Source organism: Talpa europaea (genome assembly GCF_964194135.1).
Source record: "Talpa europaea genome assembly, chromosome: 10".
NCBI classification, from domain to species: Eukaryota; Metazoa; Chordata; class Mammalia; order Eulipotyphla; family Talpidae; genus Talpa; species Talpa europaea.
This window is the reverse complement of record NC_140077.1, coordinates 9,476,818-9,500,473: the sequence shown is the minus strand read 5'-3', so window position 1 is coordinate 9,500,473 and position 23,656 is coordinate 9,476,818. Positions and strand designations below refer to the sequence as shown.

General features: G+C 35.2%; 1 protein-coding gene across 1 annotated transcript in view; it reads left to right on the top strand.

Annotated features, from left to right (window-relative positions):
• CCDC172 (coiled-coil domain containing 172) overlaps window positions 1-12,331 on the top strand; it is a gene marked incomplete at both ends in the record, with an annotated part of 40,321 nt that extends 27,990 nt beyond the window's left edge. The window contains 4 exons of the mRNA XM_084244546.1: window positions 1,510-1,611; window positions 2,139-2,241; window positions 11,873-11,960; window positions 12,326-12,331. Of these exons, the coding sequence (XP_084100672.1) occupies window positions 1,510-1,611; window positions 2,139-2,241; window positions 11,873-11,960; window positions 12,326-12,331 (299 nt within the window). The remainder of the gene's footprint in view (window positions 1-1,509; window positions 1,612-2,138; window positions 2,242-11,872; window positions 11,961-12,325) is intronic.
• Between the last annotated feature and the right edge of the window lie 11,325 nt (window positions 12,332-23,656).

Sequence of the window (23,656 nt, the reverse complement as noted above, 5' to 3'; positions counted from 1 at the left end):
TGAGGAGTGACTAATAATGGGGAAGGAGTCTCCTTTTGGGGTGACAAAAAATGTTTCAAATTCTATAGTGGTAATATAGGTACACATCTGTGAATATACTAAAACCCATTTTAAAAGGGTGAATTTTATGGTATGTGCATTACATCCCAATAAAAATTGTTTTATAAAAAGAAAAAGTTTCTGTAGCATAAAAAATTCACTATCTGGTGCCTCCCTGGTGGCTCGAGGAGTTAAATCTCAGCACTATCAAACAATCTGCAGCCATTGCAGCAGGAGTTTGATCCCCAGCCAGGGAGCTTACCCACATGGCGCAGCAGACCTCTCCTGTCTTACCTGCTGCTCCCCTCTGCAGTGTATTTCAGTCAATCTGCCTGTTCTGCTCCCTACTCTATCTCTGGTGAATCCTCTCACTCCGCCTGCATCTCTGGCCTACACCCAGCTCTTGTTGCATAAATAAATAAATCTTTTAAAAAAATCACTATCAGTATAAAATATTTCCTGGAAGTATTAATAGATCAGGCACTGCAGGAAATAAAAAAAATCAGTAAATGAGATAATACTAAAACTGAAACTGAGGGAAATAAAAGTCTTCAAAAAGCTGAAAAGTTCTTCAGAGACCTGTGGGAAGATATCAAATAGTCTACTATATTTATCTCTTGGTCATTTTGGATTGCTATAAACCAAGTACCACAGACTGGGTGGCTTAAACAACAGACATTTATTTCTTATAGTTGTAGAAGGTGGGAAGTCAGAGATCAGCATGCCAATGGATCCTGTGTCTGGGAAAGACATGCTTCCTAGTTTACAGATGACCGTCTTTTCCTTGTACATGAATTCACAGCAATTTTATTAGCAGAGGGGAGAAAGAAGGAGAGCAAGTGCTCTGGTCTCTTATTATAAGGGCACTAATGCCATCCATGAGGGTTCCACCCTTATGAACTAATTATGTCCCCCAAATCCCTACCTCCAAATAGTATCACATTGGAGATTAGGCTTCTACATATGAATTTTGGCCTAGCTCAAACCTTTAGCCCATAGAACTGTCCAAATGGAGTCCTAGAAGGAAAAGTGTAAAAGAAAAAAATTTAAAAAATTAGAAGATTAATTTAAAGACTGAATTAAAGTTTGTTGTGGGAATGAAAGGAAGGAAGAAAGAAAGAAGAATGGCTATTAGATCTATTGTAGAATCTTATAGCTGTATAGTGAGTGCTTTGAAAGGTCATTTTGAATATGCTTTAGTTATGAGAGAGTTTCATATTTTCCTGTTGAGAAGCTTGTTTTATTTGACAATATTACATTATTTGAAATCTTTTTTGATAGTTTGACCGTCAGCTAACTTATTCTTTTGTATCCATTTAGTGCTTAATGAATCTTGGTCAATTTGTTAGAAACTGTTCCTAAATGGCCAAGGAAAGCCATTTGGGGCTTAAAATTGACCATATTTTAATATACTGATGTATTTAATGCAAAGCCCAAATACTTAAAATGTTTTTTGTTCATTTTTTCTAGAAATGAAGTTAATGGAACATGATAGTATCCAGTTAAATAAATTTCAAAAACAAAAGAGTGAATTATTACAAGAATTATTTGTACTACAGGGAAAACTTAAAGGTACTACCTTTATGAGTTGTTTTAGTTTGCCAGCAAATATAGTTACATTTATATGCTAGGGTCATATTGTTTCAAAGTGGGGTGTAGTGCTCTAATTTGATATAAAAAAGGAATAGGTAAACTATTGAGTTCATCAGTGTTAGAGCTCATACTTGTAATGTCACAAATGTTAAGGTTTTGGGGGCCTTTATTTGCTAAATAAAAGTAAAAAAAGCCATTAGTTCAAATATTTTATATGAGGCACAAAAATTAGAGTATTGTTCTTATGAATGAATAAACATAAACTTGGTTTATTTTTGTTTTTTTATTAGTTTATTTTTTATTGGGGCATCATTGGGTTACAACCCTGTATATGATTCAGAAATATGGGCTCACACCTCTTCAGATATATGTTATCAAATCACACCCATCATCAGTGTACCCATAATCCCCTACCATGGTCCCTTGGGTACCCTCCATACTTTTTTCTCTGCGCTCCCTTTATGTGCAATTTTTAAGAGATTGTAATAATGTTTTTAATTGTTTAGTTTTTGAAGATAAGACAAATGAAGCCATCTGTACTACCAAATACTTAGAAGCAGAAAAAATAAAAATCAATGAAAAGCCACAAAATGATCCTGAATGCTTAAGGTAAGAGTTGCCTGCTATACTTTGATATAAAGTCTGATGATTTTTTAAGTTGTCAAATGTATTTTAGCATAAAACTAAATGCATAGGTTTTTACTTTAAGTTCCAGGGGAAGTCTGTGTGTGTTCAAAAACATGCTAATAAGCAAATGCTTCACTGGCTAGAAAGTGCTACACATGAGTCTCACAATGCATTAGGCTGATAAGACTGAAGTTAATTTTGTCTTTTCTTATACCTCATGGACTCAGTATTATTCATATCCTAGTAGATTATGACCAAGTAGTGGTCTCACAACTCTCCTTTCTGTTATTACTAATTTTGAAGGGGGAGGGAGGGGTAATGATTAAAATTATTTTTTATCTTTCTGCATTTCAGGAGGAAAAAAAATCACAATCTGCTATTTTACTTGAAATTTATTACTCTGATTTTGTGCCTAGGGAATGAAAATGCATTTTCTGCATGAAATATTTAGATGTTTTGTATGCATATGGATAGTGAAAGAATGGTTGATGTTTGAAGTGCGTAGTCATATACAAGGAGAAACCCCCTGGTTTATTAATTTGACTATTATTTATTAATAATTCAATGTTATATTTGCCGGCTTAATTTTAAAGAAGTTCCTATGCTTTCTAGACTTGATATAAGAAATCTCATTACCAAATCTATGAAGAAACTAATGAAGCCTCTTTTCACATAAATCATATAGGAAATATGTCCACCAGAGCTGAACAAATGCTTCATATTAGCAGTGTATTGCCTTAGGCCATAATTTTAGTAGATTGTGAGAAAATATTTGCAATTTAATTTTATGTTAAGTTTTATAAGCATGAAATATCAATCTCTTGGGTGATATGTGTGATGCAGAATGAGTTTCTGTAATGACAATCTGCTCATTGATTTTTTTACACTTTTATAAATGGTAATGCCCACTGGTATCATTATAATTGGTAGTATAAGGCTTCCAATATGAACTTCAGTTTTGTGGTTTATCACTCAGTTATAAAAATTTGCCCTGGGTTAAAATTAAACACACAAAGTCTGTTAGAGAGTGCTCTTTCCTTCACAGATGGTGATAGAGGAAATTTGGATAGAAAGAAACATCAATCCATAAACATAGTCTAGTCTTTACATTTTAGCAGGTGTTAAATGAGATGCCAATATTGATCAATTCTCATTTTAAATTATTTTATGTATATGTAGCTTAGTTTCCCTATTGATAGTTCCATTAAAGTAATTTCAAGTGTGAAGAGCAGGGTCAAAGTACCGAGTAGAAAGATTTAAGGAAAGAGGATCATCAGCCTTGTAACTAGTGCGGCAACAAGAAGCTAACGATGGCAAGAAATGATACGGTGTTTATTCAGCTTCATCATGAAGGCCAAGATCAAGTTGGTTTTGTCCCTACGTTTTGGAATAGAATTGTCATCTTCATCCAGGTGTTTTGCAGTGATCTCTGCCCACTAGATGCCAGTAGCAGCCCTGTCCCAGAGTTTTGCCAACCAAAAATGTCTCCAGACACTTCCAGATGTCCCCTGGGTGGAGAGGGGTGGGCAAAATTGTCTTTGGTTGAGAGCCAGTTTTATTTTAAGGTCATTATAATTGTACTTCTTTCATTAACTTTAACCAGTAAGAAGCAATTATAAAAAACTAATACTAGTTTATCTCAATGAGCTTATTGTTTCTTCTTTTTGTAATTACAAAAAAACCACATATTTTATTCTATTATTGAATTATTTTATAATGATTTGTTTTAGTTAATCTACCATGTTTGGTTGTTATACTCAATCTTGATCCATCATTAACGTAGAGAACCAGTACCTACATTCACACTGGTCTGGTGGTCTCTGCTGTAGGTAATCTTCCCCTATTTATAAATACCAAGATGTTTGTTTATTTACAGTTTCTGTTTTAAAGAGTATGGGATCATCAGTTCACACATGTTAAGGCAGCTATGATTCACACTTAAACCAGAAGTTGGGTTAATTCATAAGAAGCCTCTCAGAGGCTATATAACTACACTGAGCTAGTTTTTTCAGACAATCTAGGGAGGATGCAGTGATAAAGCTCAGGGCCATGAGAAGCAGTAAGCACAGAGTTTTAAGATTATAAACCCCTTTGAGCCCTAGCTCTGCTATTTGCTAAATTAGTGACCTTGGGCAAGTGATTCCACTTGCCTCAGTCTCTGCATCTACAAAAGCTTAATCTAGTGACTACTCTGCAAGATTATACTACAAAATAAATGACTTTATAATATATAAAATCCTTAGAACAGTGATTGGCACAGTGCATCTATTGAGTATATCTATAGAGATATTATGTATAATTATAGTTTTGGTCTCACTTAGCATTAACTTCTATTTCATACTCTCCCTGAGGATATCAAACTTTTTAAAATTCTTTTTCAGTTTTTCTTCTGGGGGCTCTCTCAATGCAAAGGCTCCCTAAAGCTAATCATTGATTGTCTTCTTCTTTTGTGCTCTCCATGGGATTTCATCATGGTCTACAGATAATTTTCAAATCTTTGTGCCTAATCCCTCTTTCCTAAATACCAGTGCTGAATTCCTAACAGTTTAATATCAACACAGAAATAGATCTGAAGGGATGCTGCCCAGCTTAACAAAGAAAACCAAAAATATCTTATCAGAAAGTCAAAAGCCTACTTCATCCGTGCCTGTCCATTTTCCTCCGCAGTTCTATCACATACCCTAGTGCCTCTGAGTGCTGTTTGTAAAATTCCATATGCCACAGGTCTTCATACATCTGTATCCTTCTCTCTTTCTCTCAGCTAAAATTCAGCTTATTCCTCAAGGTCCAATTCACATTTCATTTTTATCAGGATGTTGCTCAAATTTAAAATTTGAGGCATTTTTGACATGTTCTCAAATCTCATAATTCTCAGCCTCCCACAGTTTATCATCAAGTTTTGTGGCTTTAACCTCCAAAATCTTTCTTGAATCCTCCCCCGCTTCATCTACATTGCAAATACCCCACTTCTAACCACTGGCCTCTCTCACCTGGATAACCATATAATCTCTTTTCTTCTTTTTCCTCATCCACTTTGCACCCTCACATCCATTATAAATTGTATCATTCTATCCCCTTATTAAAATCATTCAAAAACTTCATGATGAACACAATAAAACTTAAAGTTCTTAATAAGGCCTCTATGACATCACAGTATGGTCTGCAACTGTCTCCTGCATATTTCCTTTACAGCACATATTCCAGTTTGTGGCCTCTTCGGCGCTGGTTCGATCCCCAGCTGCTCCCCGGCCACCAGAGGAGGGTCCCACGTGGCGCGCAGACCTCTCCTGCCGCCCGCTGCTCCCCTCAGCAGTGTACTTTGGTCCTTCTGCCTGCTCTGCTCCCCGCTCTGGCTCTGGTGAATTCTCTCACCCTCCCGCGCTTCTGACTGTACCCAGTGCATGTATAAACAAACAAACAAACAAAACAAAATAAATAAATAAATAACATGCCTCTAAAAAAAAAAAAGTTTGTAATTATGTACTTATGTACTTTTTGGTCCATTTCTGCCTCAACAGAAAGAGGAATGCTCAATGAGAGGAGGGAGCTTGTCTTCTTTGTCTGCCATTGTATACTCATGGTTTAATACTTTGTTGCAGAGCTTGGCATATAGTAGGTGTTGAATAAATAAGTGGAGGAAAAAGTAGATTTAAGAAATTATTTCCTCTATGGTTCCTTTCTCTGTATTCGCATAGAATATGTTTGTGATTCTGCTGTATCATTCATCATATCCTGTGGTAGTTATGTCTATCAGTTTATCCCACCAGACTCTTGATCATCTCTCTCTACTTCTTGATTTTTTAAAAAATCAACCTCTACATTGAGCACAGTCATGGGCACATAAGTTCAATAAACCTTTGACCCAGTGATTGAGTCTACATACAATTTTATTTTTACTACAAAGAAGACAAAAGTTCTTCACATTTTCAATGCCATTTAGATAACCTGGTAGAATTCTTAATTTCCAATCCAAATTTTTCTTCTATATAGAAAAAGCTCTCACTTTCCCTCTGCACCCCCATTTCATCCTCAGTATGATTGGCGAGTGTGGACGGGTTGCTGGAGTCTACCCCTTTCCTCTTGCCGATCGCTTTGGAAGTTGACCTGCCTCAGATAGCAAGTGTTCCATAATGCTCCCCCATTCCTGAATTTTTACAGAGATTTGACTCCATGAGAGAAAGCTTATGGTATGCCCTTCTACCTATAATGGTATGAGTTAAATTAGTCTAATTCTGGGGGCCAGTATTAGTAATCTCCTGGCCTACCAATATAAATCACATTCCCTATCATCTGCTACAACAGTAGTAAGTGTAACATCTTGACCTCCCTCTGCCTTCTAATTCCTCAATCGGGAAGAATTCAGACAGAAAAGAAACGTGTGTCTTATCAGTCCCCTTCAAACTCAGCACATATTATTTTTTATTATCCAACAACAGGGTCACCGAAATACAGTTGTTGAGCATGACTTTTTATTTATTCTAAGTCGTAACAATAGACATCTTGAAATCTTTCAGGCATTTCCATTACCCACACACCTTCCTTCTAGAATGCTTTAAATTTTTTATAACCAATATGTATTTACTACAACAGGAGGTTTGTTTCAGAAATGAAGCTGCATAGTCAACAACACGGGGGTTTCCTTTGAACTTTTGAAGATAGCGTGGTTTTGTGCAGAGCATATTTGCAATAGAAACTGCACAGAAGTTAATACACATCTCTTACTGAGAGACTAAATGTATTTATATGAAGTAAATCAGTGCTGTTGCCTCTTACTTGAAAAAGTCATTCAGTTAGTTGGTCACAGAGGTCACATTGATGGCCCTTAGATTTATAAGAAGTTATAAATAAGATGGTATTAAAATATTTCTAACCTCTCTAAAAGATACACAAATGTATATATTTATACATGTATATTTTCATTTTACCAAATATGCAGATATTTTTGAATTATGAGAGTATGCTATGGTGATTTAAAAAAAATTTAAGTACTATGAAAATGTAGAACATCAAATTCTCCCTTTATCACCCCACTCCAGAAACTCTCTGTGTGACATTCTTAGAAATTTGACATGTTTACTTATTTATTTAGAGTTTATTTATCTGTGTATGTGTGTATGTGTGTGTTTGATGAAAATTATAATCATAGGATAATACATACTGGTCTGTAATTTGCTTTATTACTTAGCAAAATATTAGACATTCCCCATGTTAGTTTGTACTGATTAACTCCATTCTCTTAAATGCTAATGTGTGGAAATCCCATATTTATGTAAGCTTTCTCCCATTCACCAATGTACAAGAGTTTCTAAATATTCATAGTAAAAAGCATTTTTATAAACGTGTCTTAAATACTTGTGGGAGTGTTTCTGAAACATTATTTAGAATAAACATCATCTAGTAAAATAATAGGCATTATCGAGACTGTATTGAGAAAATAATCCACATTCTCTTTGCAGTTCTCTGTGTAATCAACAAAATGAACTAAAGTGGGCCAGTGTAACAAGATCTCAGTTTTAGAGTTTCTGGAGAATACTAGAAATTAATTATACATTTGTGCCCGATCCATAGTATCTCTCCTTTTTTAACATTTATAAAATATGAAAATCCCCATTTAATTCCAGGGTTGTTCTTAGTTATGCATTTTTTGAGTATTTCTGTTGACTCTGCATCTTTTCTGGTAAAACTTCATCATTTATTCACTAACAGAAGTGTCTCTGCAGCATCGATTGTGTAGCCTTTGAGCTAATAGAAATCCCCTGTTTTGTGAATTCTTGGCACGTACTATAGTTATTAAAGCTTCTAAGTAAATACAGGGGAAATTTTGATGGTGGTATCAATTGATTATCATAAAAGTTCTATGCTGATGTAAACGTGCCTATTTGTGTCCTGAACTTTGAAATAATTTTATTTATTGTGCAAGCCATATATAATATTAATGATTTCCAAAATTCATTGGTATCTTTGCTATCATCATACAGGGTTTTTTTTCCATTTTACATATTTACCTTTATAAACAGCCCCTTTTGCTTTGGAGATGGTAAGTTGATAGTAAATATGTGGTAGAAGTTAATATAACTAAACCAACCCCATATTTGGAGTAACAAAAATGCTGATGTGACCCCTCTCTAGTCTTCCTTCTTCTCAGCACGTGTCTCTGGTTCAGCCTTTACTTAATCTGTAAAGGTTCCTGCCTGTCTGTCTGTGGGTGCTCTAGGCTGAAGAAAGCATAATTAGAAAACTGATAATTCTATTTTCACACATTAAACTTTCAAACCCACTTATAAATAAGCAGTATAGGAAAGAGGGTGACCTATATGTCTTTAAAAAATACTATTTTTGTATTTAGATGGCACTAAAATAATTTTCATATGAATTAAAACTTAGAAATAATATTAAGAAATGTATGAGAGAACTAGAAAATGGAAAGGACTACTTCTCAAACCTCTTGTGTGATTAAGGAAATCAAAAAGGATGATTAACATGTAAGATTTAAAATTCCATGCATCAAAATGTCATCAACATGAAGTGACAAATGAGAGAAATTTGCAGTAATTAAGACAAATAAAGGACTAGTTTATTAAATAATCAACTAATTAAAAATCAGTAAGAAAACATTCAAATCAATAATTTTTTATTCATGTATTTGTCCAACCAACATACAGTAAAAGCCTGCCTTGTGCCATGTACTTAGCCGCTAGGGACACCGGGATGAATAAACAAGATCGTTCACCTATATTACTTGCTGCTGAAATGCAAATTAAAACCACTGAATATCAATTTTTAAACAAAATTTGAGAGACATTCTTAATAACCATAATAGAAATTGGCAAGTTTGTAGTGCAGAGATGGTTCCTACATTGCTGGTGGCAGTAAACGGTGCATCTATTTGGAATGACATTTAGTAATATATAAATTTATAGTAAGCTTCTTAAAAAAATGTTTGTGCCATTTCCACTTAGGAGCATTATCCCAGGGAAAGTAATTCTAAGTAGAGAAGAAATTATGCACAAAGGTGTTCATAATGAGATTATTTGTGCTAGAAGAAAGTAGGAACAAAGGCTGTACCATAAATGATTAAGTTGTGGTATAATCATGTATTCATCTTAATTGATATTAATTGGCAGCTGTCCAGCTGTGGTTAACTGACAGAACTGTGTGGAATAGCACTAGCAAAGAAAATACTAGGAGGCAAAATTGAATAATCTATGATATGGAGACAAAAGATTGCAATGAAATATACCTAAATTATAGTAGTATTTTATTTTTTGCACTCACTAGAACTTCAGGTGAAATTTTTTGTTCTTTCTATGTTGTATACTTATATAGTTTAAAAGAGTGTTATTTCAGTTAAGGCTTTTCTGTGGCACAAAGAAGTAATGGGAAAAAATTGGAATGCTGCAGAAAATCATACAAACGCACGGGAATAAGTTTTGCTAAACTAACTGGCAATGTTGGCCCATCTTTCTTTTTTTTTTTTTTTTAATTTATAGAGGCATGTTTTTATTTATTTATTTGTTTGTTTGTTTGTTTTGTTTATACAAGCACTGGGTACAGTCAGAAGCGCGGGAGGGTGAGAGAATTCACCAGAGCCAGAGCGGGGAGCAGAGCAGGCAGAAGGACCGAAGTACACTGCTGAGGGGAGCAGCGGGCGGCAGGAGAGGTCTGCGCGCCATGTGGGACCCTCCTCTGGTGGCCGGGGAGCAGCTGGGGATCGAACCGGCGCCACAGAGGTCGCCGGCAGCTTCGCAACCCAGCGCTCAACCGCTGCGCCACCGGGGAGGCCCGGCCCATCTTTCTTGTGATTTGGTGAATCAGGGACAGGTAACAACGACCAAAGCAAACTGCCCTTAGTTATCAAACAGTAGGGGAAGGCAGTCCTTCTTAACTCCTGTAGGCAATCAGTCTATGCACTGAAACATGAGCTCTGCTTACCAGTATGTAGTTTTGGGTAACAGCAAGTAGATTAATATTCATACCATTATCCTCTAGCCTCTTTCAAAGCTAGCAAAAATGTTATTTAAGTACAAATCTAAATTCTATAGCTTGATTATGTGCTGAATAGAGAAATACTTCCTAAAATTCTCTCTAAATGCCCTCCTTCGTTTCACTAGGCTCTCATTCTTATTGTAAGCAAAGTAAAAGGGATCGCCATCTCTTTTTGATAGTCTTGAAAGATCTTACAGAACCTCATTACACTGTTTGAGTTATGAAGGATTAATCGTATGATTTACTATCTGGTAAGACTAGCCACTCTTCTTTGGATTTTCTTCTTTCAGGGATTTTCCCAAAAAAGAAAAACTATTCAAGGACCGTCCTATAATGTTTATTGTTTTTTAATATGAACTTTACAATCAGTTTTATCAAAACCAGGGGTAGGAGTGTTAATATGTTTATGAGGATCAAATTTCATTTATTTAATTTGGGGATAATTAAATAACAGTGTTTTTTGTTTGCTAATTTTGTATCTTGTTACCCTATTAAATTATTGTATTGTTTGGGTTGATTTTATTATAGATATGCAGATTTTCCAGGTATATTGTCAAATCACTTGAACAACTTGAACAGTGAAGTAGCTTTATTTCTTACTTCAAATTCCTGTTCCAATGACTATTTCCTACATTGGTATATTAAGTAGTAATAGAGATGGCAGACAGTCTTGTTTTTGATCTTAAGGGAATTAACTCTAGAGTTACCTCAATAGCAAAATGCTTACCTAAAGATGGACGTTTGTATTTTATAAGGGAAGAGGTATATCTATTATTTTGATTTTTATGAAGGAGTAAGTTTTGAATATTTCAAAGCTCCGTTCAGCACCTCTGGAGATAATCATATTTTTTTCTCCTTGGAAATATTAATATGCTCAATTTACATTAATGAATTTCTAATATTGAACTATACATTAATTCCTAGAGTAGATCCTAATTGGCTGTAATATATTATTTACTTAAGCTGATATGGGATTCTTTTTGGTAGTATTTTACTTAGGAATACAGTACCAGTATTTGTAGATTGATGTGTGTGCATGCAGTTTCTTTATCAGGTTTAGTTAATCAGTGTTATTGTCGAGTTAGAAAATAGATTGACTGTTTTCTTATTTTTTATATGCTGAGTTAACTTAAATAGTATTGAGGTTATCTGATCTCTGAAAGTGTCTTTTCTCTTTTATTGATAGTACAGTTCTTTGAAAACTTTCTCCATGCCAGCAATGGTTCTCCTACATATAACTTCAAATTTATAATATCCTCTGTTTCTGAGTTTTTTGTAAGTATAGCTTATAGGTATTCAATCTTCTAATTGAAGATTAGAATCTTCTAATTGAAAAATGTTTTTATTTAGGTGGTTGGCATTACCCTATAGGAACCTGGATTACAAAGGACTTGTTGAAGTATAAATTTATAATAAAATTCCCCCTTTTAAATATGTAGTTCTATTAGTTTGACACATTAAAAAATTGATTCAAAGAGGAATCAAAATATATTACAAATTCTTTAGTGTTTACTTGAAATTCTGATGATAGAAGTTGCAAACCTGCCTCTATCCATGTAATAAAAAATTTAAATTATAAACATTTATTGCTGACTAATTAATGGGGTTAATATTTCCTTTGAAATAGACTGAAAAAAGAATTAGAACTTTACAAGGAAGATGACATGCAAAGTGTTTATGAAGCTCTCCAAACAGAAATAGAGTTTTTGGAGTTGGTAAGCATATTGATTCTTTCCTTTCTGTTCAACATTATTTTACAGACTGGTAAGAATGGCTAGTTTTACTGTAAATATATCATTGAGCAAGTATTTTGCCCTTCACAGGGATTTGCACAAAAAGCAAAGCAGGTACAGTGAACAAAACTAAAACAAGATATAAATCCGCAAAGTGTTTTTGAGTTCCTGAAGAGTTAGGTGCTGCATCAAGCAAGTCATATTCAAAAATAATTTCAAACATAGCTAAAAAAAACAACATTCAAAAACTGACTTTACAACCTTCCCTTGACTGAAACAGTTATTAATGGATTGGCCTTGAAGGATTTTAACTATCGTAATGTTTAAAAGCTTTTTGTTTTTGATAGGTATAAATTATACTTTTATTAGTTTTATCCTAAAACTTTGTTATTACAGATTTTTATGATCTCAAGAACTATGGATTAAATTATTGGAAATTTACTTCCATATTCTGTGGGAGCTCTTTAAATTACTTTTAACCTCTTAATTTGGTTGTTTATAAAATGAACACAGTACTAGCCTTGCTCTATTTTAATTGAAGACTTATGTAGCTAGCTTTAAGGTATGTTAAAATATAATTTCAGTGTAATACATTTTTTCATACTTTTATTCTGTAAATATTTTTGTTCCTTAGCCAACCAAGATTTTTGTTTTTGCAAATTCCAATTATATATATGTATGTATGTATACATATATGTGTTTCAATAGGTTATATTAGGATTTATATTTTAAAAACTTTCAAAAATAAGATTTCTAAATAACCAGTTATCACACTAAATTTATATACATTTTATGTAATTTCTTTATCAAGAATTTTATTTTCCTCATGAATAATTACTGTACATCTTCTTTTCAGACATTGGCACACAAAGATCTTCAGTAAAACAAATAATTTGCAGAGAATTGATTCATTAGCCGAGATCTGATCAGAACATCTTGGAATCAAATCTTTGTGATATCCATTGCAACAGATTCTTGTGGAAAATGTGAGGTCCAGAATGTTTAAAGTCGTTGATACCTAGAACTGGTTTATTCGCACTAAAAGATAATATATTTTTTTTCTTGCTGCTTGCTGTTACTTTAAGGTTCTTCCATGTTACTTTAAGGTTCTTCGATTTTCTTTCAAAAGGAATAGAAAGGAATAGATAGTGTGTTCTCCGGTTCCTTCAGCCCCCTGACCCTTAAGTTGATCTATGCTTTCTGATGTTGTTCATTCTTTGTTTCAGCTTACCTTGGTTTCAGCCAAACACATGTAGAAAGAAATGCTTAGATGATTGACCCCATTTTTTCAGTGCCATTTTTACCAACAAAGATGCTTACTTTCATTTCACTCTTTTTCTAACTACAAGGTATTTGTTGACGGGGGTCCTTTGAGGCCTTCCTTTTGCAAAAGCCAGTTTTTTTCACTTTCTCTGGGTGTGTCTCTAGACTTAAGTCTGGGATACCTTTAGCCATTTGCAGCAGTTGGTGCCTGCCAGTTTTCTTAATGCCAGTGTTGGTTAGAATGAAATAAGTCTTCCACTTGGAGAGCACATAATCTTCTCACAGCCATCAGTATTCATTGCCACTGGTGGCCTGAAACATTGCAAGTGTGGGTTTATGTTTGGATCAAACTTGGCACTGCCACTGAATTTCCAACATTGTGTACCTTTCTGCTGTTTGCAATCCTGATTAGGAGGAAAGATTGTATTTTCACTAGTTTCTTAAAAAGTGTATTAAAACTGTTCATCGAGGCCCTAGGTCGTGGCAGGTGGGAGAGGAGAACAAGAACTATTTAGGGAAGTATTTTAAAGTACTGAATGCAAATGTTAAAATCATGTTTTCTTTTGTGGTTGCAGTTGAATTAGTTTAACATCAAATATGAGATGTTTACAAATGTATCTGTGAATGTTAAGGAAGAGTGTTTAGGTCTATTTTCAGAGCAAGTCTGGTTTTGCATAGCTTTTTTTGTATGTGTTGTTTTATACCCTTATTTTTAAAAAATTAGCAAAGTTAAATATCTCCTTTGAGATGTGTAGCAGTTCCATCTGTTTAAATAATTTGCATTTTCAGAAGAGATTTCTATTTTGATTATTTAAATATATAATAGTAAATTATTTTTGCTTAAGAAGGAAGAAATTAATGGTACCAGGGAATTGTAATCTATTTTATATGCAAATACAAAGTGGGAAATAGTTATTGGGATTAGTCACAACTTCAGTTCTGCCTTATTTTACTCCATTTATCTACTCACATGCTAAGTTCTAAGTTTTTTTGACTATTACAGTGTATCGTATCATTAATATGCAGATTAAGTTTACACATAAAGCCTTTTTCACTTACCAGTAATTTTTGTTTATTATTTGTTTTGTAGGTAAAATATTAATGTGATCTGGAGGTCTGCCACTTAATTGCATAAATAGCACACAATGGCATATATGCAGGATAAATTCTTACTGATACAACTGTCTTTTCGTGTGTAGGTCATGTAGAGTATCTGGATAAACTATTCAGTAATGGAATCAGGATTCATGGGAATTGAATTGGAAAAAAACATAAGGTTCAGTAGTTTCTTTATTTCAAAATGCATATTTTAAGATTTAAACTAGTTTTCAAGCAGTTAATGAATGATTATTTTAGCACTGCATGATAAAATAATACAGGCACTACCCATATGATACCAATCAAAATAAGGAACTGTTAGAACCCATGTAATCAAAAGCACAAGTTCACCAAACAAAGGAAATAAAACAATCAATAGAAATCAGTGTGTGAACCTGTCAACAAAGAGTGCCAGTGGTGGATTCAGTCTACTTTTAGTTTTTTTTAAGAATAAATAATACATAAAAATTTCAGTAGGAAAAATAACTGGAACTATCTGGGTAGAAATGTGCTTCAGACTGACCTCAGTTACTCTAAAAGTAAGACTTTGGTTATACAGAAAGGCAATTTTTATTTTATTATTTATTTATTTATTTATTTATTTTAGAAAGGCAATTTTTAAATGAAGGCTCATTCATGAACCATCACTAAATTTTCCCTGTACCTATATATAACCACAGCTCAGACTAACCCACAATATTGCTGACACTGCCCTGAGCTTCCTGGCCAGGCCCCATTGTCCTTACCGGACAGAAGTTCCTTCAGAAGCAATTTTTGCATTCTCAGCTCTCTGTTAGGGAAAGATTGGGATGTTAAGCTTGTTGGCTGCATGTTTTTTCCTGCTGCTTAACAGGACTGTTTGACTAGGGGAGAAAGCGCAATAAAGCTAGAGAAAGTGCAGTGTGACTGTTGGGCTATCAATTCTCTCCTCCTTCGCAGGCCTAGTTACTGAGATGAGAAGGAAAAGCAAAGAAAAGGAGACACTGTAAGGTAGGCCTAGTCAGGAAGACGCCTATGCTAGTCATTGTTTTGTCAGTAGTAGTGTTTTCTTCTATAAAGGAAACAGAAATTGAAGTGCTTTGTCTTTTTTTTTCCCTTGAAGTTTGAAAAATCATGATGAGATTTCTTGAAGCCCAAGATAAGGTTGAAGTCATTGTTTTGTATTGAATTGAAATCTAGAAATGTCTTAAGACTTAGTCAACGGGAATTGGTAATTTATTGTAGAATAGAAATTAAGCTGTGAAAAATCTGTCGAGTCTCTTACCAGAAGGGCAGTCAGTAATTCAGCTGGCCGGCTGCAGATGGACAGGCAGCATGTGTTGGACAGGGCTTGTGCTAAGCTTAGGCTGAGGACAGTCTCTTTCTGTTTCATACCAATCAATCATACATTACTGTGTATTATCTGCATTTATCTACATTTCAGAAAGCAGACGTTCAGTGACATGATTAGAAATTAATATGATGCAATTTTTTTTTAAGATTTATTTATTTAATTATACAAGCACTGGGTATAGTCAGAAGCGCGGGTGAGAGAATTCACCAGAGCCAGAGCGGGGAGCAGAGCAGGCAGAAGGACCGAAGTACACTGCTGAGGGGAACAGCGGGCGGCAGGAGAGATCTGCGCGCCATGTGGGACCCTCTTCCGGTGGCTGGGGAGCAGCCAGGGATCGAACTGGCACTGCAGAGGCTACGGGCAGCTTCGCAACCCAGCGCTAAACCGCTGCACCACCGGGGAGGCCCCTATGATGCAATTTTTAATCAGAAGTGTAGGAGGGCAAGGTGTTCTATCATTCAAAATTTGTAAAATTTTTGTTACTTCTTTAAAAAATAAAAATAGCATAGCAAAAAATTAGAAGTTGTTCAGTGCACTAGGAAGTGTTTTAAAACATTCGAAGCCTATCTATTTTAGGTCAACTTTTATGTTTCTTTTTGACTGCTTTTCTCTCGTTTGTCATCCTGCAAACTTAAGTGAAGCAAATACATTTATTTGCCTTTCAGAGTCTAGTTCAGAACATTTTCTGTCAAGGGACTATTTTCAGAATGTGAAGTAAAAATGAAATATATATATATATATATATATATATATATATATAAATTTTTTGTCATTAGCCTGAAGCAGGGATTAAGTCTTGGAGTTTTGTGTCCCTTTTATCTTAAGACAACAGATTTTTTTTTTTAAATGGAAGCATGGGAAGAATATAGTTATCTTTGAAAAATGTGGAGGTAGGAGTGTATCGTTGCATTTGGGCTTTCCAAATATTACATTACTCTTAAGTTTTTGCTTAATCTACTAATGATCAAGTCATCATACCAGTGAAGAAGGTTTATTTTCTTATTTATTTTACTGACATTTGACATAAAATAATATTGTGACAGCATTGATCAGATAGGAAGGAAAGAATGTAATACATTCTCCATGATTTTTAGGAAGAATCAGGATTTCATTTGTTTGCTGTTATTCAGTATACTGAGGGTCACATTTCACAAACATCAGAGAAAACGTGCAAGTTAATGCTTGGTGTAAGAACATATTTACTTTGATTGGAGGGAAAAAAAGAGAGAATGACAAAGCCATGATGGATGGTAAAATGCTCCCTTAGCTGCTATGAAAAATGTCAAGAGCAAAGCTGTCAGAACCGAATGCTTATTTAAACAACTGCTTTTGATACACAGAAAAGTTGTCTTTAAAAGGCCTTTATGAAATTGACAGCTCCAGAATTCTAGTGTCTGGGAAAATAAAGAGTAAGTAAAAATGTGAAATTAGTAACAATGACTGATATAAGAAGCTGTGCAAAATGAGGCTCACAGAGTGGGAGAAAATGATTTCAGTTTTTACTTACAACCAGAGGAGCTTAGGCTCCTCAGCTATTCTGAATTAATTATTTCATACTTGTAATAAATTGTCATTCTAATTAGTTGGTAAATAAAATCTTGTTAAAATAAAATCTTCTTAATCTACTGTTAATAGATGCAAATACAATTACTAATGAATTCTTCTGGATATGACTTTGTGATTGCTGAAAGTATTTGCAAATTCAAGCCACCATTTAATGGTGTAGATGTTGACAATTTGGGGGTTGGAACTGTGGACAAAGCAACCCCTGATTGGGAATGGGTGACTTGGGGATGTCATAGAGGGAGTATGATGTCAGCTCTAAAATCTGGGGGCAATTAGAGTTTATAAAATAGCAAGGTTATATTTATGAACATATTTTTATCCAATAAAATCAAAGTTCTTTATTGAGTTTATGGTTGGAGATCAAGCATTTGCCCTAGTTTTTGCAAGAGATGCTGAGCTTTTGATCAACATTCTGATTCCTGTGAGGTCACAGAGGGCAGTCGGCCTCTTTATTTACAATTCTGTTGCTTGGGCCTCAGTTATATCAACCTTAAAGATATATTTCTTTTGAAAATTTGCTTATAATAAAATCTTTCACAACAGGTAAATATTAGAAAATAGGAGAAATTTGGGAATAATTGAAATCACCCTTTTGGTACCAGAAAACACTGATTAATTAGAATCAGTGAATGTGAATCTTTAATTAGCTAAGAGTATCTTTTATATACTCCTTGAGTGGAAAAGGGGCAAATCAGCACAAAATAGACTCAAATCAAGTACCGTTGAATATTCACCTTCTGGGTATCTCTTGAAATTAATTCCTGTTCATCCCACTTTGCTATGCTTTATACAGATGTATTTTTTTCATTACTGCCCTGTGGTCATTGACATGTGAGATGATAACCTGAAGGATGGCATCTTCTTAAAATATCAAATAATAAAAGTTATGTTCATTCTTCAGTACTTGCTAAGGCAGGACTATGGACTAATGGAACATTTCCAGATGCATCAACATATAGAATAATCTCTAGTTAATCTGAAATTAACACTCTTGCTCATTTCTTTCTTTCCTCTCTCTGTTCTTCCTGCCACTCATACTTTCTTTTTTTTTTTAAAGATTTTTATTTATTTATGCATACAAGAACTGGGGTGTAGGCCAGAGGTTGGGGGGGAGGGCTTGGTGGTGAGACAGAGTGGGGAACAGAACAGGCAAACTCACTGAAATACACTGCTGAGGGGAACAGCGGGCGAGTCAGGAGAGGTCTGCTGCACCATGTGGGTAGCTCCCTGGCCAGAGATCAAACTCATGCTGCAGTGGCTGCTGATAACTTCATAGCCACTGCTGATAACTTCATAGCCCATTTGCTACCAGGGAGGCCCCCCCACCTTATCCTTTCATCCAGCCATCTGTCCTGCCATCCTGACTCCAGTCTACCTCCCAAAACTACCATTATCCTACCCTCCAGCCACCCTGTCTCCAAATAGGTCTGACTGGCTCCGGTCTCATTTCTCCAGCTGCTTTCCCTCTCCCTGGGATGCTCCTCTTCCTAAGCTCTGCATGGCTGCCTGCTGGTGTCCTTCAGGTATCAGCTGAAAGATCACCTCCTCTGGGGAGCCTTCTTACAGTCAATTTACAGTTGTCACATTGTCACGCATTCTAGTTTAATCTTCAGACTCCTTATTCCTGATATCTTTCTTGTTTCTTTGCCTTTTCTGTTTATCACCACTAAAACCTAGTTCCATGAGAGGAGCGATGTGTCTGATGCATTATTCTTTTTGCATCAACATATAAAAAGTATTCAATAAATGTGTGTTGAAATACGGCTTGAATTAACTTGTTCATTTAACCCATATTCAATGAGGATTCAAGTATAAATTATTCTCTACTTAAAGAAACTGGATCCATTTATTGTTGATTCTCTTTCTTGGTGAATTACTCTGTTCTCCCCTTTCTTACTCTTAAGCCTCTGTTTAGTTGGCTGAAAAATCGTAGTAATGTTTGTTAATTGTTTCAGCCTATGTAGATCAACCAATAAAAGCATTGCAAAGAAAGTGAAGAAAAATAATGATCCCATCTTCCATCATGGAAAAAGTCCGTGGCTCTCTTGGCGGTGGTCACTGACAGCTTTCTATTATCAGACTGCTGATTGGCAGGTAATGGTTATGCATGCTTACTTTCCACCAGCTGCTAGAATAGGAAGTGAAAATTGTAAGTTGCTTGCAAGCTATGAATGCACATTAGAGTAGCTTAAAAGCATTATTTCTCCATGGTAATAGAAAATTTTGAAATGCATTTGCTTCTGACTCTGATTTATTTGGATTTTCTGGCCCGAAATACAAAGTTTCAGCAATCCTTTTATTCAGTACCATCTGAGTGCCATCTGCTGGATTTCTCTGGTATGCCATTGAACCTGATAGACAAAATGAAAGCGAATTTGTGAACGACAAATGGCTATAAAATATCAGGACTTCCTTCCTTCCCCTGTCTCTATATAAATTTCAACTGTTCCCTATGTAGTTTTTAATTATGTATTTAATACTAATTTTCAAATAGCATCACATATATCTGAGGAAGAAATAAGTTTAAAATATTATAGATATTTTTATATCTTTTATATCTAGATATTTTTATAATATTAGAAATATTATAGCCTTGTTTCTACTTTTACTAAATTTAAAAGAGCCTGACTGATTTAATCAGTATGTTTTCCTTTTTTGTGAATTAATGACCATAAGTTAGAGACTTCTGACATGAGACCACATGAAATAGTAGTGTCACTTCAAGTTGTTGATTATATAATGTCTGAGTGTGTTAACCTTGATTACCTAGTGTTTGTCTTTAGTTTTCAAAGACTCATTCCTGAATCAAATCAAGCAAGGTCACTCTGCTTAGAATCTTTTGTAATTGCCCTGCCAATCAGCTTGATCACCAGATATTTGTTTCCTTTAAAGCTTTCCTTACTTAAAATCCCTATATTTTTAGCATATGACATCTATGGAATTTATGTTGCTTTGTGAGTTAAGTGATCAAAGTATTTTCTAGCAATTCTGTACATGAAGTTGAGGTGAATCTGTGTTGACTCCAACAATATCCTAATGGTTGAATGAATTGTCTGTCCCTTACATGGGCAATCCCTCAGCAAAACTTGCTGTTTCTGCTTTGAAATAGAAGCAGGATATGGAAACTCTACTTACCACAGCATGACTACTGCCTGGGGCGAGTCCCTGACACTTCCTTTCTCTCTTTTCTGCTTTGTTTACTTCCTAGCACTTACCTATACATTTTACTTACCAATTTAGTTATATTTGCTATCTATCCTTCAGACTAGAATATGAACTTCCGTCATAAGGGCAAGGATTTTTGTCTCTTTTTCACTGCTGTCTTCCCAGTGCCTAGAACAGTGCCTGATGCATAGCGTGTATTCAAATAACATTTCTTAACTGGATGGGTTTGCTTTGAGTGATTGTCCTTTTTCTTAAATAAAATATTTTATAAATCATATTGTTAAGGACATATTCTTGGTGCTTCTGTCAACTCTAAATTATGATGTCCAAATAAGTATAATCTTGCCATCATTTAATACACTCAGTTTGACTATATCTCATTATTTTTGAAGGTGAAAAATGAGCACCAACCAAACAGGATATCATAGCCATGGTGTGGGCGCCATGGAGCCTAGGACATAGCTCTTGGATTTGCAACACTTATACTTCTCCTCCCCAAGGAGTTGTTATGAAATGACAAAACATTTCAGACCCAGAGATGTTGGTTTTTTCTTCAATGACAGTTTGGTTGCATTTTGCTTAATTTTTTTGAGGACATCAGTGAAAGTGGGCAGTGATTCTAAGGAGTTCTGTACATTTCCTGTTTGGTAAACACATGACTTGTATGTGTATTGGTGTTAGAGAGTCCAAATTCAGAATTCTAACCCCAGCCTCTCATGGTAGGTGCTTTGTATGAATCATCTCACATCTTCACCATTGTCCTAAAAGATGGGAATATTGATGATTGTTTTACAGCCAAGGAAGCAGAGGCTGTACAGCTAAGCAAATAACCAAGATAATAAATGCAACATCAGTTTCCAAACAGATGGAACCCAGGGCTACCTGAACTCAGTGCTTGCGCATAAATGCTGCAATACCCATTTCAGAATACATAAAGACTGAATTGCTTGGGTTTAGATGCGCAGCCAAGAGCCATTTCTCTCATTGATGGAGAGAGCAGTTTTCTAAGTGTCAGGATGTTTAAACTTCCTTCCCTTCCCCAATGAAAGCCTCTACTTTTCCTTCTCATCACGTGTGCAAGTGCAGAGGTCATCGGACAGGAATTTTCATTCCCTTCAGATTTTGCGCAAGTGTTCCCTCCTCTGCTAGATGTCTTCTGGTATCACCAGATGAATGGAGCACACCCCCATCCCCACAGAACTCTTTTCTGCATGTGTGTTACAGTATTATCCAGCAGAGGTATAATTGTGACTACATGAGGACAAGAATTTTCATTAATTTATCTTTGCCTTTTGAATCCACACTGAGTGCTTTGCACAGAGCAGATACCCAATAAATGTGGAAGAATCCACACATGTGATTAACTTCTGTTTTATATACCTAATGGATTGAATATGTTTTATAGATTATTTTCAATATCTTGGGTAAGAAGTTATTCTGAGATTTAAACAGCTTAATTAATATTAACTTTTAAACACTGAGGCCCTACCTTTATTGCTTTTTCAAATGCTTATTCTGGCAATTTTTTCCCTCCAAAGTCAGATGTTCACTCAATATAACCAGTTGACATTTGCCTTTCATAGTAGCCCCTTGGATGGTGCCGAAAGGAAAATTGGGAACACTCCCTAATATGGAAACAATTCAAAAGGAGTGGAAGAAGCATGTAGTAAAAATATCTGCGTGTCTCTGATTCATTCTTCTGCCTTCCTCTTCCATGTCTAAGGACCGTGGTGATTTGGGGCCCACCAAATCAGAAGAATTTCTCACCTCAAGGTCACCTGATCAACAGACTTAATTCTCTCAGCAACTTTATTTCATGCTCTTTGCCATGTAATTGAACTTAATCATAGGTTTTTGAGTTTAGGGTGTGGCCATCTTTGAGGAGAGCATTGTTCTGCCTTCTGCATTGATGGAATATTTGTGTTCCCAAAACAGGCTTGACTGCCTTCTACAATGTGTGGTGCATTTTTGTGTTAGTTTTCTTCCCATGTCCTTTTAACTTGAGTGGAAAATTCAGTCTTGGTTAATGACATTCTACTTTTTATGATTCTCCTGACCTGCAACAGAATGAGAATATAATGTCAATGAGTGATGTTTTTCCTCTCAGGAAATATTATCCTGACAACAAAGACATTTCATGGGCACAGTTAGGTCAGTACTTTTTCTCCCTCTTGTCCTAATTGTTAAATCTCTGCTTTTCCTTTTATGAACTTCTCCCAGATACACTTTTGTAAAATTTTCTCTTATTTTTCACCTCTTGCTGCCCACCTTATCTTGTCTTTCTATTTCACTGGTTACTTTCACTCTTGGCTAGTAAGTAAAGTGTATTCCCTTTGCTTTGCAGATTTTTAAAGTCTGAACTTAATGTGGACTCCCTGGTGGAGTCTCCCCTTTCTTGTAAAAATCTTCATTTGGAAGTTTCCCTAAAGAATATAAAAGCTCAACATGACCTACATAAACAAACACAAAAATATCACAAATATCAGCCCTCCAAGTATCCTCTGGGAAAACGACCTTCTTGGTTCAAATGTTTAGAATTTGCTCTTATATAAAAAGACAGAAGATGTTGCAAAGTAATGTTAAGTAACAATTTCCATGTGGCTTTGAAGGGTTTTCTGTCCTATTGATTCCTTGGCAGAAACCCAGCTAGTGACTTAACCACACATACCTGCAATCATCTAGAATGAACTGTTCTCGTGACATTATTCAGGGTAGCTGGATATAACAGTCTTCTATCTAAACCCCCATCTTCTTGGGGGTTTGTTCTACTAGATACTATGTTGGTCACACTTAAAGAAAATGTCATCCAAATCTGTAAAAAATTTAAGTACCCTCTATTGCATAATGAAATCAGCTTGAGTTTTGTGTTCAAAATATATATTTATTCACTTTCAACTCTCCTTATTTCAAAATGGCTATGCAGTTGCTTTAGAATGAAGCATATCTGTAACCCTGTTCTATCTCTACCTTCCTGTGTGGCCTTAGACTAGTTACTTAACTCTTTTGGATTACAGTGTCTTAATGAGTAATGAAAGAATAAAATACCTGATTTTTTTTTATTGTTGTAAGGTTCTGTGAGATGGTGTATAAAAGGGAGTGTGTGTAATTCTGACACTTGGTGTGTGCTCAGCTACTCCTAGACATTTGAGTTGTTGTTGGGCAGAAGCATAGAATAAATCAACACTATAGCAAGGAAGTAATGTTTTTAGCAGTGCTCCTTATACACAGAGATGAACTTACAGCTTCATATACT